This window comes from Dendropsophus ebraccatus, chromosome 12 (genome assembly GCF_027789765.1).
Source record: "Dendropsophus ebraccatus isolate aDenEbr1 chromosome 12, aDenEbr1.pat, whole genome shotgun sequence".
Classification (NCBI taxonomy): Eukaryota; Metazoa; Chordata; class Amphibia; order Anura; family Hylidae; genus Dendropsophus; species Dendropsophus ebraccatus.
In genome coordinates this window covers 21,572,998-21,592,155 of record NC_091465.1, presented here as the reverse complement: position 1 = coordinate 21,592,155, position 19,158 = coordinate 21,572,998, and the positions used below count along the sequence as shown (strand labels likewise).

General features: G+C 41.9%; 1 protein-coding gene and 1 pseudogene across 1 annotated transcript; both read left to right on the top strand.

The window, feature by feature from the left end:
* The first annotated feature begins 1,146 nt into the window (after positions 1-1,146).
* On the top strand, positions 1,147-5,286 carry LOC138770060 (phenylethanolamine N-methyltransferase-like). Its single transcript, XM_069948959.1, has 2 exons — positions 1,147-1,208; positions 4,759-5,286. Exon 2 carries the CDS (start codon positions 4,838-4,840, stop codon positions 5,180-5,182), a length of 345 nt encoding a protein of 114 aa, XP_069805060.1. The 5' UTR covers positions 1,147-1,208; positions 4,759-4,837; the 3' UTR covers positions 5,183-5,286.
* A 5,282-nt stretch (positions 5,287-10,568) lies between these two features.
* Positions 10,569-18,755, top strand: LOC138769318 (indolethylamine N-methyltransferase-like; annotated as a pseudogene).
* Positions 18,756-19,158: the final 403 nt, after the last annotated feature.

Here is a 19,158-nt window from a genome sequence, read left to right as displayed (position 1 = left end):
AATAGAGAGGATAGTCAGCACTGACATAGAGAAAACAGAGTGTCAAAACAACATGAAGAAGAAATTTGAACAGAGAGGGTACAAATACAAACAAATAAATCGTGCTATAACAAAAAACAAAAGAACAAATTCACAAACATCTAACCAACAGAGACAAATTTTTGTGACAACATATGATCACCATATACCAGTCATACGTAGAGCCATTAAAAAATTCTGGCCAATAATGCAAAAAGAGCCAAAATTTGGAAAACTGTTTCAAAATGTCCCTATGCTAGCCTTGAAAAAAGGCAAAACCATAGCAAGTAGTGTCATAAAGGGCGATATCAGAAAGAGAAAACCCAATAAACAAACTTTCCTAAGATCACAAAGAAAAGGAACATATGGATGTTTACAATGCCAGAATTGCACATCCATCATAAAAGGGGAATACATCCAACATCCCACACAAGGTTACAAGATCCCCATAAGAGGGTTCTTCACATGTAATACACAAAGAGCTATATACATGTTGAAATGCCCGTGTGGCAAAACATATGTTGGGCAAACAATGAGACAAGTGAGAGTGAGGATAAATGAACACAAATCCATGATCAGAAAACATTTAAAACAGGAAGACACAACAGAATCGAAGTATGGAGAGACGAGTGTAGCCAAACACTTTAAACAGGCAGGGCATCATGTGTATGAGCTAAAATGGTGCATATTAGAGAAAATACAAACAACAGGGTCAGAAACAAGAGACAAACAGCTGTTATTACAACGGGAGACATACTGGATAAGAAAGCTAGAGAGCGTTGAACCATCCGGTCTTAATGAAGTGTGCAGCTTCAAGGCGTACCTATAGATACATTCACCCCCAAGTAAACGACGTCTTATACTACTTTATAATGAGTTCATCTCACTTTATAATTAGTTCATCATGCTAATGTGGATTTATTATGTGCCATGCAAAAGTTGTTATACTTGTATAATCATAAGTTTATATGAATTTATATGCTACAGGTCACATGTGATCTCAGACGTCGGTACTTAGCTGAGCAGGTACCACTCACCTGTGCGCATGAGTAAGGAAGCTACGCCTTCCGAAACGTCGCGCGGCAGGGAGAGGACGCCTAGCCTCCAGCGAGCTCCAGTGTTCTGATCACACGCAGCCAAATCTTGCAAGTAAGCAAAATAAATCCAAGTCGAAGTGAAGACTACCAAACGTGAGTTGTTGCTTTTCTAAATACTATATACTCACATGAATATGGACATATGTCAAGTCAGTACAGGATACACTATATATGAAAATATTATACCAACCATCATAGCAACAGCACAATTACTATATGAGGACTAGTATTACCAATAATACCACTCCGTAAGGTCAAAAGGGCAAATAAGAAACAATACCATATCACATGACTGCCAGGTGACACCTTCTCTGGTCTAAATTGTAATAACGTTTTCCCATCATGAAAACTTCTTCCAGCGATGATTGGTCTTTGCATAACCTGCCGGAAAAATTTCTAAAGATCCTTACTTTTATAGCATCCTGACTATCTTACTGCCATTTACAACAAAATTCCCAGCAATAGCGGTAATAGGGTTGCCCTTAAAATCGCACACTGTAATAATGGTCCTTCTGTGCCACACAAAGTTATGCTAGGTTTACATGACATTTTTTCTGTCCGTTATTTTTTCCCAAAATGACGTTTGTCATTTTGCATTACTATATTATTCTAGTTCAGACCCTTTCGGGTGTTGTTCTTTTTTGAAGGTCCCTTGAAATTAGTGAACAACTAAAAATAACGTCCGTTGTTTGCAAAATAACATCCACAAATATTTGTCATTAACCTTAATTTGACGTCTGTGCATACAACTTCTGTTATTCAATACACTATGGGGGAGATTTATCAAAGGGTGTAAAATTTAGACTGGTGCAAACTGCCCACAGCAACCAATCACAGCTCAGCTTTCCTTTCAGCACTGCCTAAAGCTGAGCTGTGATTGGTTGCTGTGGGTAGTTTGCACCAGTCAAAATTTTACACCCTTTGATAAATCTCCCCCTATGTGTATTGGGCAGCGGTCATTACAATGACTTCAGTTTATTCCATTGAGTCAATTATATTATGTTAATAATGGACATTATTTTGTTTTTTTTTAAAAGTCCCCTTTTATATAATTTTTTTTAATGCTGATGTCCATACACATAGCTCCCAACCGTCCCGGATTCCGCGGGACAGTCCCGTTTTCGGAAGAAGGGAGGAGCTAACACACCACAGCTAGGGTACAGGAAGACAGGAGGGTCAAACTAAAACAGGCAATGCAATAAAACATAGACACATGTCAGTGAATGAATCCGAGTCCTGGGACATGACATGGCCAATAATCCTGGTAACAGCATATGCTGGGGAAGAAATGGGAGCCTGGTTTTGGCCATATGCATTTATCTACATGTAAAAACATTGTCTGAATCACGTTTTTTAGGGTTTTAATGGCTTAAAACATAAACAAATTTTCACATTGAATCAATGATTAGAGGGGTCTTAATATTGTCTGAAGGAATTCTCACCGCAAGATGGGTAGATTGGTAGGTAATAGCTCCAGGCATCGCATTTACCACCGCCACAGCAGACCTGAGCAATACCGCCTTACTGTGACTGGATAACACCGCCACACCAGACCTGAGCAATACCACCATACTGTGACTGGGTAACACCGCCATACCAGCTATGTCAGAGATTAGTATTTAAAAATCTCTACTCTTCCAGTACTTATCAGTTGTTGTATGTCCTGCAGGAAGTGGTGGATTCTCTCCAGTCTGACAAAGTGCTCTCTGCTGCCACCTCTGTCTGTGTCAGGAACTGTCCAGGGCAGCAGCAAATCCCCATAGAAAACCTCTACTGCTCTCTAGACTGGAAAGAATACATCACTTCCTGTAGGGAATACAGCACCTGAAAAGTACTGGAAGACTAGATTTTTTTTTTTAATATAGGTATATTACAATTCTCTGGCACCAGTTGATTTGAAAGAAAAAAAAATTGCTGGAGTACCCCTCTAAAGCAACTCTGTACCCACAATCTGCCCCCTCCTAATCACTTGTACCATCAGATAGCTGCTTTTAATCCAAGATCTGTCCTGGGGTCCGTTCGGCAGGTGATGCAGTTATTGTCCTAAAAAAATATTTTTAAACTTGCAGGCCTGTGCCAAATTGGGGGAGATTCATAAAGGTGTGCCCTTGGCATACACCACCAGAAATTTGCCCCTTTACCATGGCATACACTAGCCATATTTACCCTCCACGAGCACGAGGAAAGGAGGGGAGCGGCAAGCCCTCTCCCACACCAGATTTAACATGATTTACTCTCGCACGCAGACGTAAATCATGATACAAATCTACAGGTGTAGTTTTGTTCCGTAATGCCTACACTAGTTGCAGGGCCAGACGGCTTTACTGAGAGGCGTACTGCTTTTTGTAAATCTGCCTGGGGAAAAGGAGGCAGGGCTTTATTTAAGACTAGCATACAAGTACACCAGTTGTGATAAATTTCCCCCTAAGTTCTTAGATAAATCAGCTAAAAAATACATGTATGTAAAAAATTACACATAATAAAACCAAGCAATCAAAAAATGAAAACATTGGAAGTCAGCTCACCTCCGGTACTTGAGAAGATCTGAGTCAATGGTAGAGGGCGCACAGGTCCAGGGCTGGCCTAGCGCCTGTTCAGCAATAGAGGACAGAAGCATGAGGGTCCCAGCACTCCAAAAATAAAATTTCTAAGCTTTATTTTGTATCAAAAAATAGGTTAAAAACAGAGCTCATGTAGAGGCTAATTGAGGAACCAACGCATTTTGCACGCATGAGCTCTGTTTTTAACCTATTTTTAATATGAAATAAAGCTTAGAAATTTTATTTTTGGAGTGCTGGGACCCTCATCCTTCGGTCTTCTAATAAAACCAAGACCTTTGGGTCATGGCAAAGAGAAAGAAAGTAGAAAACCAGTTCATGTAGGGATTATAAAAAGGAACCACATATGAACACCTGTACAGATACAGTGACAACCTACATGGAGAACAAGTCGTTAAAATTACACGAAATAGTTTACAGGACACTTTGAATAATATGCCTAGGTTAATATCCAGTGCTAAAAGTGTAAAGCAAAGTTTTGTTGCTGTACAATGACAATGTGGACAAATACATACTTAACTTTTGCAACAATGCATCTTCTGCAAAAGCACAAACTAAACAATGTTACCAGGTTCAGGTTATGTGCACACTACTGAATCCTGGCGGATCACCCGCCGCGGATTCCTCAGCTCACCCCGCTCGCGAGCGCTGGTGGACACACGCATTTCCGCTGGTCCCATAGGCTTCATTCTATGGTTTGCCAGATTCCGCCATCCGCCTGAAGAATTAACCTGCTCATTCTTCGGGCAGATGGCGGAATCTGCCAAACCATAGAGTGAAGCCTATGGGACCATTGGAGATGCGTGGGTCCGCGAGCGGGGGCAAGTTGCAGAATCTGCGGCGGGCAATCTGCCGGGATTTTGTAGTGTGCAGATACCCTAAAAAAGAAGAAAAAGAAGTGAAGCTATTGTGGTAGAAAATATAAATATGTGCACTGGAGGCCCCATACCCAATATATGATTTGCTGCTGGTCTAGCGTTATCTTGACTGCCAATAATTCAAAACTAACTTCCAAGCTTCCATGCCGCCCTATGGCTGTTGATTGTGTTTGGCAGTCACTTTTTTCATATTTCCCTCTCTTCCAGTGACCAGTTACAAGACAAAGAAGGAAAATTGAGATCAGCAGCTACACATTTAGTGAAATGTTACCTTGAGAAAGAAAATATGACGGATCCCATAGTCTTACCACCAGCCGATTGCATTATCAGTTTTTGGCTCCTAGAAGTTATCAGCAAAGACCAAGGTGATTACATCAGATATCTCAGGAAGTTTTCAAGATTGCTGAAACCTGGAGGACACCTCATATTACTTGGAGCTTTAGATATGACATATTACACAGTTGGGAAAGACAAGCTCTATGCTTTCACGTACAATGAAGATTTTGCCAGAAGAGCTCTAGTTGGAGAAGGTTTTGTTATTGATGACTGTGTGGTTAAGAAGAGTGCTGCTGTAAGTTACCTTGTTGACTATAAGGCCATAATATTCATTGCAGCTCACAAGGAAAAGTAAAAAGGAGATGCCTACAAATTAATCGGCTTAGACTGCATTTAAGCCAAGATGTTTACAAACTATACTTGCTATATAAAGCTCAGACATTAATGTTTCAATAGTACATATGAATAACATTTTAAATGTAACTTAATATAAACAGTAATTTTAAAAACTTATAAACAGCATCTTACAATTGTGAAGAGAGAAGCACGGCACTCAAAAAAAATGTTTTCTTTATTTATTCAGTGCGAAAAACATCAATATTACAGTAGTATAAGTTTTTGCACAGAATGGCCTTCATTAGCAAAAGCTGATGAAGGCCATGCTGGGCCGAAACGCGTACTGCTGTAATATTGATGCTTTTTTGCACTTAATAAATGAAGAAAACCATTTTGTGAGTGCCGGGCTTTTCTGTATATATCACTGGTTTACTCCACCTCAGGCACCACCGACCGCCGGAGTGCTGTGTCCTCTTTCCTCTACAATCTTAAAAGCATGACTTAGTCAGATAAGGGTATTATCCATTTTTATCCTAGAGAATTTATAGAGAATTCTGTTAATTTGCCTAAATCTAAGTCTACTGTACAAATGTATTTCGAATAAAAAAAAAAAGGATTTTCTTGACGACTAAAAAAAAAATACTCCACAATGTCCGTGTATAAGGTTTTGTCTTTTGTTTGAATGAACACCTACCGTATAACTTCAGAAATATGCTTATAAATAAAAAATATATATCAGGAAAATAGGAAAATAGCTGATTATATTTATGCATACTATCAGAAAAAGATATGTTAAAAACACTACTTGGGAGGAAGAAATGCAATGTTAAGGGATTTTGTTCTATCACATATGTGCTAACAATAAAAACAACATGCTACAATTGCATAAAACAAACCTATAAATTACAAGTGCTATGGTTCATGCTGTGCCATGTACTTTATGTACAAAGTAAACATTATTCAAGATGCAGCAAAAGATACATTGCTTGATGTCCCAACTCGTCGGCCTCCAATGACATTTCATCTACTTTCTTAGGTCTTTTTGTTATAGTATGCATAAATAAACTTTACATTTTATGTAATTTGGTGTTTTATGGTTATTTCCACTGAAAAAATCAGTTGTAGATGTTTTTGTCTTTTGTTTGTTCATTGGATTTGCTCCAAGGGTGCCCAGCAAGTCAATCCATGTTCTGTTGTGTTGTTTAAGAGGAAATCGATAGCAGCCCTATAAACAGCACATCAACAGTTAGGGCTGTATTACACTGCCCAATATTGAGGAGGAAGTGAGAGCCGCCCTGTCTATTACACAGAGTGACGGGTAACAGACTATCGCTATCATTATTGTAACATCTAAACAGTGCACCTGTGTCGCTATGGCACCTGTACACGTTTAGACAGTTGTCGAATAGAAATCCTACGTGGGGCTGTTCCCAATGATGAGGAGGGTGGAGAGGAAGAAAGGAGAGGCATCACAGACCTGGGGCACAGACACTGTAGGTCACACCAGTATGACACAGTGCTTCAGGTTTGAAAGATCAGTTTTTGCTCTAACCAAGGCACCGGGCACATTGTAAAAGACACAACCGGTAAGGATTTACTCCCACCAAACGGGAAGGTACTAATGGTTTGGTGGGGTGGGTTGGTGGAGACAGAGTCGCTTTAACTAGGACTACTTCATTAAACATCCAGTTGGGCTTGGTTTCCATATAGCATTCGGAATGTGTTAAGAACACATATCGCAAAAGCTGGTTAATAGGAAATCTTATGCTGTAGAAACCAAGCCCCCCATTTCTCCCCCAATAGTTGTGTGATTTTGCCAGGATTTTCAGCAACTTTGCGTAGCTATTGGGGTAAAATTTGTGGCTTAGTTTCCACAGTCTAATATTTGCTTTTGGAATCTATTAGGCATATAAGTAAATACACTGCAACATCAATACTTGGTACAAGGAGGTCCAGTCATGGCATTTGTAGATAGCCTAAATCAGAATTCATGAAGATTATCCTTAACCCCTTTGGGACCAGGCTAATTTTCGTTTTTGCTTTTTCGTTTTTTCCTCCTTGTGCTTAAAAGGCCATAGCACTTGCATTTTTACACCTACAGACCCACATGAGCCCTTATTTTTTTGCGTCACTAATTGTACTTTGCAATGACAGGCTGAATTTTTGCATAAAGTATACTACGAAACCAGAAAAAAATTCAAAGTGTGGTGAAATTGAAAAAAAATGGGGGGAATGTGTTTTTACGCCATTTGCCCTAAGGTAAAACTGACTTGTTATGCATGTTCCTCAAGTCGTTACGATTAAAACGATATATAACATGTATAACTTATATTGTATCTGATGGCCTGTAAAAAATTCAAACCATTGTTAACAAATATACGTTCCTTAAAATCGCTCCATTCCCAGGCTTATAGCGCTTTTATCCTTTGGTCTATGGGGCTGTATGAGGTGTCATTTTTTGCGCCATGATGTTTACTGTCTACCGATACCTTGATTGCGCATATACGACTTTTTGATCGCTTTTTATAAATTTTTTTCTGGATTTAATGCGACCAAAAATGCGCAATTTTGCACTTTGGAATTTTTTTGCGCTGACGCCGTTTACCGTGCGAGATCAGGAATGTGATTAATTAATAGTTTGGGCGATTATGCACGCGGCAATAGCAAACATGTTTATTTATTTATTTTTTTGTTTACTTTTATTTATAACCTGGGAAAAAGGGGGTGATTCAGACTTTTATTAGGGGAGGGGGCTTTTTACTAATAACAATACTTTTTTTTTTTTTTTTTTTTACACTTATACTAGAAGCCCCCCTGGGGGACTTCTAGTATATATACTTTGAGATCTTTGCTGTATAGATATACAGCAAAGATCAATGAGATCGGCACTCGTTTGCTTTCGGCTGCTGCAGCCGAATACAAACGAGTGCCGAGTCGGGGACGGCGCCATCTTGGACGAGTCCCCGGCCGGCATCAGACAGGGAGATCGCTCCTCCGGGACAACGTCCCTGAGGAGCGATCTCTGCCACTAGACACCAGGGAAGTGCTGCAGCCGGTAATCGGATGCAGCTGTCATGTTTGACAGCCGCATCTGATTACTGTATTAGCGGGCACGGCGATCGGACCGGGCCCGCTAATACCGGAGGTCCCGGACTACTCGCGGCACCCGGGACTGCCGCGGTTCAGAACGGGGCCGCCGCGCGGCCCCGTTCAGAACGCCCGCACCCGCGCGAGGAGACGTACAGTTACGTCCTCGTGCGGGAAAGGGTTAAATGCTATTTTTTTGTAAAGTAATGTTTTTTGTTTTTTTTTAATGGATCAAAATGTTTTTTTTTTTTTTAGCCTACACAAAAACGTGGTCAACCATCTAGGCTTATTGATATGTGATAAGGCATCCTGCGGCCACATGTGTTTTCTCTCATGGCAGGGTTCCCAACTGGAATCTTTTAGCAAGATAATACACATCCATGGGAATTCCCATGAATTTCAACACTCTTTTGGTTGTCAACAGTTGCCAAAGATCACCAGTCAAACATTTATGGATCAGCTGGGGTATTAGCTTCTACGATTCTACGAATGTACAGGATCTACAGGCCCAGCGGCAACATCTGTGGGCAAATGTGCTACTGGATGACATACAGAACCTGTATCCTGCATACTCAACTGGTTTCCACCCAACAGGATACTAGAACCGTAGCTCAATTGTACAGTTTCTTCCAAATGAACTCCATCTCAAATACTGTAATAACTTAAATATTTTTTATAAGTTTATTAATCCCAACAAGCAACAGGTCAGAACTAGCTCTGAGGTTTTTCGCATTACATGGTGGCATTTATCCCCTTTCTGCCCCGTTTGCCATGTATTGCCCTTTTGTTTAGTGCCCTTTTTATGAGAAAAGATTTTCAAAGAGGTAATATATGGCAAAAAGGAACAAAAAGTTCTCTAAACCTTTAATTATAGAAAGAAAATGATCACTGAATTAAAGAAAACTACCAGACAAAGAAATGGTATATGATTATAGAATTCAGTGCCTTCTTAAAGCAAATAAAACATCAGTTACATCACTTTAAGATTTTTACATTAATAGACCGGTGCCAGCGTGGGGATACCGGTGTTGCAGTCTTTTTTTTAACCGTGGCCCGGTTTCTGCGGATGGCGACAGTCTATTAACGATTACCGGATTGGCCTGAAGCACTGGAGTAGAGCCGGCCGACCCACCTCCAGTGCTTGAGGCCAGGCTGTTGAACAGGAATAGACCACCGCTGTGCCTGGGAATCAGGCCTCGGTTCAAAAAAAGGACCGCAGCACCGGCATCCCCACGCTGGCGCCGGTCTATTGATGTAAAAATCAATAGCTGATACATTTGCTTTCAATTCCGTTTGCCATTTATTGCTTTTTTAGGTTTAAGGCTTTTCACATTAATAATGTACATTTAATGCAAATGTTAGGTAGATCTTCCAGCGTATACTGTATGCTAAGCAAAGCTATAGGCAGGGTGTAATAGAGAAACAATAACAGTACACTGCAATACATTAGTATACATACATCAGTATTGCAGGGAACCGTACGAACAAAAAAACCTGGCATTACTGCTTTTAGAAATGTCAACACTTATAAAATATTATTATTATTATTATTATTATTATTATTATTATTATTATTATTATTATTATCATTATTATTATTATTATTAGTGATGAGCGAACAGTGAGATATTCGAATATTCGATATTCATACGAATATCCCGCGAATATTCAATCGAATATTCAATCCCATTAAAGTCTATGGGAACAAGTATTCGATTAGTGAAAAACATCTATTTGACCATTTGGAGGGTAAAACCGGAAGCTCGGGGATTTGAACGCTTATCGAATATTTGAATATTCGCGGGATATTCGTACGAATATCGAATATTCAAATATCTCACTATTCGATCGAATATCTATTCGATCGAACAGTATTTGCTCATCACTAATTATTATTATTTGAGCACAGTAAACCCATTGTCATAATAATTGTTTTTGCCCACCTCACATGGACAGTGTTTCAATCGAGTTGCCTAGGGTATTACAGACAGCCTCCTGCCCACTCGTGTCCTGTGGAAACCAAGCAAAGCAAATTTAAAAGCTACAAATCCCAAAATGACATAATTATAAAAATAGGTTGCGGGAACCAAAGGGCTTTTTTTGCACAGGGCATCATGTAACCTAAAGTCAGCTATGCTCATATGAGTATCATGACCCATATTCCCACGACTGGCTCATACATATAAGCAGTCACAATGTCATGTGATAAATAATAATTCATCACTATCATTCCGTGTAAATAGAATCTTAGTTATTACATAAATATGTGGTGCTCCGGTGTACAGGTAGTCACCTTGTCTGTGATACAAGACTAGATCATGGATTCCAGCACCTATAAGCCCTATCCTGTACACGGCTTTGACTCCAGGCAACACCTAGAAAGTTTTTTTCAGATAAGCCTGATATGGTCTTTGCAGAGGATTCCTTGGTATTTCCCATTGAAAATCTTACAAAAACTTTTGCACAGGGTATGTACAGGGGATGTTCATTTCAAATATGTTTTTAAAATGGAAAAATTGTGCGGCTTGTTGGAAAACTAATTTTTTTTATTGTTTTACTTACAAAAACACAGTCACATGTGTCAAAGTAACAGACAAATGAACCTGCTTTAAAAAAGTGTTTTTTATTCATTATCAGCCTGTTCATTTTAAATATGCAGTAAATATGCAGTAATTAAAAAAAAAAAAGAGGGGGGGGGGGGTAAATAGGGGGAAAGGTACAAATATATATATGTATATATTTAGCATTAAGACTGTATTATTGTATGTACTGTAAGGCTATGTTCACATGGCGTAAGAGAGCGGTCGTTCCGTGACCCGTCCGGGTCACGGACAGCCGGTTTTTGAAAAGATCATCCCGGCCGGTAATGACAGCACAGGTGAATCCCTGCAGCAGTACAGGGAGGAGGAGGGATGATGTTCGTGTCCTGCACCGCTGCGCTGCCAGCCCCCCGCATACCATGATGGCTATACTGCTTCTCAATGCTACCAGCAGTGTAGAGAGGCACAGGTGGCACTGTGAAGCAGTAGAGCTGAGGTGGTGTGTGGGGCTGCAGTGCGGCGGTGTGGGACGCGAGCATCATCTCTCTTCTGTCCTGTAGTACTACAAGGATTCCCATGGGCTTCCATATTACTCTCCCTGGCTGCTCCTCACTCTGATCTCTCTGAAGTTCTCATCTGGTCTTCAGTGCTACACACCTACACTTGCTGCACAGCCCCCACCAGAGCTTACAGTTTGGCGGGGACAGGAAGAAGGGCCACCAGAGCATGATCCAGCAGGACAAAAGAAGGATGATGTTTGCGTCCTGCAACGCCCCACTGCAGCCCCGCACACTACCTCGGGTCTTCTTCTTCACAGTGCCACCTGTGCCTCTTCACACTATAGAGGCAGAAGCCGTAATTAGTGTCTATGAAGCATTTGTATAACTTTTGTGGGGCAATAAAATACTTTAAGGCTGGGTTCACACTTCGTATATTTCAGTCAGTATTGTGGTCCTCATATTGCAAGCAAAACCAGGAGTGGATTAAAAACACAGAAAGGCTCTGTTCACACAATGGTGAAATTGAGTGGATGGCCGCCATATAACAGTAAATAACGGCCATTATTTCAATATAACAGCCGTTGTTTTAAAATAACAGCAAATATTTGCCATTAAATGGCGGCCATCCACTCAATTTCATCATTGTGTGAACAGAGCCTTTCTGTGTTTTTATCCACTCCTGGTTTTGGTTGCAATATGAGGACCACAATACTGACTGAAATATACGTAGTGTGAACCCAGTAGTAATGTTTTTTCCCGGAATACCTCTTTAAGACTAAGACCACCATGGTGATATTTTCCAAAATATTACCTGTACCACGAGCCACACCTGAGAGACAGCGGGAGATTAGGGATGTAAAGAGGTGGCTCAAGAGCTGGTGTAGGATAGAGGGGTTTGGGTTCATGGAGAACTGGGCTGACTTTTCTGTCGGTTACAGGCTCTAAGGTGGGAGCGGGCTGCATCTCAATGGAGAGGGTGCAGTCGTGCTGGGGGAGAAGATGGCTAAGAGGTTGGAGGAGTGTTTAAACTAGGGACTTGTGGGGAGGGCAACTACAATATAGTAAGTGAAGACAGAGTAGATAGAGAGCTTGGGCTAGATTATGGAACTGGGCGTGGGAGCGGTGGGAGGCGATAGAACAATCACTGGTGATAAGAGGAAAGGAAATATGGACAAACATATTAAATGTATGTATACAAAAGCTAATAAAGCTGAGGAATTAGAACTCACAATGGTGGAAGAGAAATACAATATAGTGGGGATAAGCGAGACATGGCTGGATGAGAGCTATGGCTGGGCGGTTAATATCCAGGGTTATAGTCTATTCATAAATGACTGTAAAAATAAGAAAGGGGGAGGGGTCTGCCTATATGTTAAATCATGCCTTCAGCCCATTATGCGGGAGGATATAAGTAATGAAAATTTGGAGTCTCTTTGGGTAAAAATAAGGGGAGGGACGAAGAATAATAAAATTCTTATAGGAGTGAGATATAAATCTCTAAGTATAGTGGAAGAAGCAGAAAATCTCTTTATAAGACAAATAGATGTGGCAGAGAAGCAGAGTGAAGTCATTATTATGGGGGACTTTAACTACCCAAATATAACCTGGAAAGCAGAAACCTGCAGCTCCAGCAAGGGAAGCGGGTTTTGGAAATAGTGAAAGATAATTACCTTTCCCAATTAGTACAGGAAGCAACAAGAGGGAGGGGGGCACTTCATTTTAACTGTTTTTGCTCAAATAAATACTATGGTGTTCCTTTTGGCATTTTTTCAAAAATTTAAGTCAATGTGAAACCAGCTTCATACAGCTTCTTACTGCATAAGGGTATGTCCACAATACGCAGATTCTGCATTTCGCCCCCGCTCATGGCCGCGCGTATCTCCACCCGTGCCATAGACCATACCTCCCAACTTTTGCAAAGGGCAAAGAGGGACATGTGCGCCGCAGTCCCCATAGCCATGCCCCCATAGCGACCCTCCATAGCCATGCCCCCATAGCGACCCTCCATAGCCATGCCCCCATAGCGACCCTCCATAGCCACGCCCCCATAGCAACTCCCCTACAGTCACCACATGCTGCTGACTGAATAGTGCCCAATATAGTATCCAATCCCCCCAAAATGCCCTATATAGTATCCAATCCCCCATTATAGTGCCCCACATAGTATCCAATCCCCCCAATAGTGCCCACATAGTATCCAATCCCCCTATATAGTGCACACATAATAGTCAATCCCCCCGTATAGTGCCCCACATAGTATCCAATGCCCCCATATAGTGCCCCACACAGTATCCAATGCCTCATATAGTGCCCCACACAGTATCCAATGCCCCCATATAGTGCCCCACACAGTATCCAATGCCCCCATATAGTGCCCACATAGTAGCCAATCCCCCCATATAGTGCCCCACATAGTAGCCAATGCCCCCATATAGTGCCCCACATAGTAGCCAACGCCCCCATATAGTGCCCCACATAGTAGCCAATCCCCCATATAGTGCCCCACATAGTAGCCAATGCCCCCATATAGTGCCCCACATAGTAGCCAATCCCCATATAGTGCCCCACATAGTAGCCAATCCCCCATAGAGTGCCCCACATAGTAGCCAATGCCCCATATAGTACCCACATAGTAGCCAATGCCCCCATATATGCCTCACATAGTATCCAATCCCCCATATAGTGCCCACATTGTAGCCAATGCCCCCCATATATGCCTCACATAGTATCCAATCCCCCATATAGTGCCCCACAAAGTAGCCAATCCCCCCATATAGTGCCCCACATAGTATCCAATCCCCCCATATAGTGCCCCACATAGTAGCCAATCCCCCATATAGCTCCCCACATAGTAGCCAATGCCCCATATAGTGCCCCACATAGTAGCCAATGCCCCATATAGTGCCCCACATAGTAGCCAATCCCCCATATAGTGCCCACATATTATCCAATCCCCCTATATAGTAGCCAATCCCCCATACAGTGCCCACATAGTAGCCAATCCCCCTATATAGTAGCCAATGCCCCCATATAGCGCCCCACATAGTAGCCAATCCCCCCATTTGTGTGGCCCGACCAGTAAAACAATAAACCAGTAACTCACCTGTAGCTCCTCTCCCGACAGAGCGCGCACTCCCGTCATCCTCCGGGGCGGGCAGCGGGAGACAGAGACACTGACTGTGCCAGAAGTAATTCATGACAGAGGCTGTAGGTCTCTTCCGGCACAGTCAGTGTCTGTATACCCCGCTGCCCGCCCCGGAGGATGACGGGAGCTCTGCCGGGAGAGGAGCTGCTGGGGCCGGCGGACAGGTGAGTTATTGGTTTATTGTTTTTTTGGTGGGGCCACAAATAATGCGGGACACGGGGTGCCATTGCGGGACCACGGGACAGCATCTCGAAAACGGGACTGTCCCGCGGAATCCGGGACGGTTGGGAGCTATGCCATAGACTCCATTCTATGGTCAGGCAGATTACGCTGTCCAACCAAAGAATGAACCTGTATGTTCTTTAGACGGACAGAGTAATCTGCCCGTGCATAGAATGGAGTCTATGGCACGGGCAGAGATGCAAGCAGCTGTGAGCAGGGGAGAGTTGCGGAATCCGTGGCACGTGATCTGCCCTGATTCCTCAGTGTGAACATACCTTTAGAGATGTGTAGAAGACGGAACTTCCGTAGTGGTGGTGCTCGAGGCAGAAAATATTCAAATAGTAGGAAGGGCCCGGCACTCACCAAATCATTTATGCTTCTTTATTACAGTGCAGCAAACATATGATACAGGAAGGACGCGTTTCGGCCAAGCATGGCCTTCATCAGCTAAGGGTGTAAACCTCAGCAGCAAATAAATGATAGGCCATTATTACAAACGTATTCACGTTGGCATTGCTATCCCTGAACAGACTGCTTTGCTATAACCTGACTAAATGCTTACCGCTGCTTAGCTTCACTAACGGGCTGCTCCATTCACTATTTCATCTGCGCAATACCAGTCCTGAATCACGACTGAAATATTTCACATTCTTAATCAATAGTGATAAGCCATCTTGCGATACTCGAGAAAATCTCATCATCGTTTCCTGTAAGTTTGGGTGCTATTTCTCAGCCAATAAACATGCAGGAGACTCTTTGGTACATCCTGCGATCACGTGGGACCCATACATGTCGATAGCAGCGATTGGTTGGCCTGATCAGATGATCCTGCCAAATAAAACGCCCAGCCGGCTGTACTCGCTTCAGACGCATGCTGTGAGAGATTAGGGACAGAGCTGCTGCTTCTCAGGGAGAGCGTCGGTGTAGGATTTAGCATTCCAGTAGGCAGGGAATACTAACAATACAAACAAACAGCTCTTTTCAGGGCTTCAAATAGTTTTTTAATAGTATTACTACATACACATTAGAGATGAGCAGTGATGAGCGAATACTGTTTGATCGAATAGATATTTGATAGAATAGTGAGATATTCGGATATTCGTACGAATATCACGCGAATATTCGATAAATATTCGATAAGCGTTCAAATCCCCCAGCTTCCGAATTCACCCTCCAAATGGTCAAATAGATGTTTTTTACTAATCGAATACTTGTTCCCATAGACTTTAATGGGATCGAATATTCGATCGAATATTCGAATATTCACGGGATATTCGTACGAATATCGAATATTCGAATATCTCACTATTCGCTCATCACTAGAGATGAGCAAACCTCAAGCACTCTTGGGTTTGTCCAAACCCAAGCGTGCAGCATTTGATTACTGATGGCTGCAGAAGTTGGATGCAGCCCTAAGGAGCCTGGGAAACATGGACACAACCACAGACTGTACCCATGTTTTTCAGGACTCCCTACTGCTGCATCCAACTTTTGCAGCCATCAGTAATCTAATGCCCCATTCCTGGGTTTGGAAGAATCCAAGAGTGCTTGAGGTTTGCTCATCTCTAGTAGACATATGCTATTGTTTATCCAAAACATGCATGAGGGTTTATTGTATTAGATATTTCAGTATGCAATTATTATTATTTTTTTTTTCCTAAAGGTCTCATTACAGGAGATGTCCTGATTGACCTCAGTGTTGGTTCTATGGTCAATCATCTCTATGCAGTCTGTGAGTTTTTTTAACACATCATAGTGCTGAAGGTCAGTGACAGATGTATCCTGGAGCTGAAGAGATGGCTGGACACACGGACAGGAGCATTTGACTGGGGACATGCCACAAAACTTTATGTGGAGAAAGAAGGAAAGAGGTGAAGTCTCACAGTCATGTTTAATATTAATGCCATATAAGAGATATGTGTAGGAGGATCAAAAAAATGTAGATCTTCTATCTACGTGAGTGCTTGAAAGTTTGTGAACATTTTAGAATTCTCTCTACTTCTGCACAAATTCGACCTAAAATAACATCTTCACAACATATGCTTCTGGAAGTGTATCATGGAAAAGCCATGTCTTAAGAGTTTAGACATCTTAGTCAGATGGATTGTCTACAAATAGAGGAAATTCAAAACTATTGTTACCTTCTTTAGGAGGGGTAGACCAACAAAGACAACACCAAGAGAAAGGGAAGTAATAGTTTGCAAGGTCACAAAAGAACCCAAGGTATCCTCTCAGCAATGAAAGGCCTGTGTCATATTAATTAATGTAAATGTTCAGGAGACCATTATCAGAAGAACACTGAAGAACAATGGTGATCAAGGCAGCATTGCAAGGAGAAAGCCACTGCTTAGCTTGCTAGAGATCCCCTGGACAAGCCAGAAGGTTACTGGAACAATATTTTTTTTTTATAAATAAGATACTGAAATTGTCAGGACAGGGGAGGTAGGGACAAGACACAACAGTGAGCCCTACTACTGGGCCACCCACTGTCCTTACCTACTTGCCTCAAACGGCCCTAGGTAGCCGCGGACAACCACGAAGACGGTCCCTGCTCTGGTATAGGTGAACACAGCACGAACATAAATCTACATAAATCCCCTGAGCTCCGGATCTGCGGTGATATTTGTAAGCCCGGCGTAAAAAACGCCGGACTTCATAAATGTCCCCCATAGTATACGCTCTGGCCGGGATCCCTAGCGGCCACAACAAAACTGACATGTCAGTTTTGTGCGGCCGCTATTCATTTAATAGTGGCTGCACAATCTTGACAGTGCACACAATGGAGAGTGCGGCTCCGGCCACACCTTCCATTGTGTGCAATGCTGAACTGGGATGCGGGCGCACAGTGATGCGCTCGCAGCCCAATTCAATAGAAATGAAGTTTATCCCTGCCGGTACTGCAGTACCGGCTTTGATAAACTTCACTGACACCAGCCGTTCTGTGACAGGGCCGGGTCACAGAACAGCCGGTGTCATACTAAAAGTAAACGTGGCCTAATAATGTATAAGTCTAAAATGTTTATTTATTTGTTTGATTTGCTTCTCTTTGTGTACTTCAAGGCCTTATGTGCAATTCAGAAATAGTTTCAGGTTAAATATATGTACAAAAATTAAAAATGAATAAACTTTCAAGTATGACTGTAACTTATTTTTTGCAGTGCTAATCTATTGGCAATCAGATTTTTGACATCAGTAGGGTAAAGCCATATCAAGTTAGATCAACTCAGATCAATTTGAATCATAGTGTCCTCTGGGAATGGCACAATATAATCTTGACACTTTATCAAGACTAGCATACGGATACGTCAGTCTTAAATAATGCCCCACCCCCATTTACCAGGCGGGATTTACTATTCTGCATGATTTACACTAGTTGTAAACCATCATAACTTAGGAGAAGGCAACGCCTTGCACTGCGCTTGACGTGATACCTCCCCCTGGCTTGCCCATCAGGTGAGTGGAGGTTACGGCTGGCATACACCTGTGGCTTACGTCATCTGTGGCTTACGCCAGGGATGCTACTTTCATAACTGTGCCCCTTAGTATTTCAGCCTTGCTTGAATTCAAGCCCTTCTGCCAGTAATGGAAGTCAATAATTCAAAGTTTTAAGCTATGTTACTAATGCTGACTACAAGACAATCATTGCCATTATTTGTTTCTCCCATTTCTTTTAGTGGCCAATTACTGAAAAAAGAAGGAAAAGTGAGATCGGCAGCTCAACATATCGTAAGATGTGACTTTGAGAAAGAAAACATGACGGATCCGATAGTCTTACCACCAGCTGATTGTATCATCACTGTTTGGCTTCTAGACGGCATCAGCAAAGACCACAATGATTTTGTCAGATATCTCAGGAAGTTCTCAGGGTTGCTGAAACCTGGAGGACACTTCATAATTATTGGGTGTTTAGATGCAACATATTTGACGGTTGGAAAAGAAAAGATCCATGTTTTCAGATATAATAAGGATTTTATCAAGCAAGCTCTAGTTGGAGAAGGATTTGTTATTGATGACTGTCAAGTTAAGAAAAGAACCAATGTGAGTGACCTTATTGACTATAAAGCCATGATATTCATTGCAGCTCACAAGAAGAAGTAGTCCCGAGTCGAAACAAGTTATTAGAAGATAAGGAAGGCTAACGTTGGGGGGCAAACTTTCTTACCATACGAAAAGCACACAATATGGTTCCAATACTCCTTTAATTTACCAAGCATTATAAAAAAACAAATAAAATACCTTTATTATGATGGGTATAGTTGCACACTAATTAAAAATACTCAGGAAGGGAGAGTCAGGCAGGTAGTAGAAGCGTATAGTATCTACTGTTTCATGACGTGGTAGGCCCCCGAAAAGTGTGTTTGAAGTGAGTATACAAGCATGTAATCCGGTGCCCAGATAGGTGCTGCTTATGTAGGACCCAACACCTCACTGAATATTAAAAGCAATTATTAAGCCCCCTTGACATGTTTCGGCACAGCAGTGCCTTTGTCAAAAGAAAAAT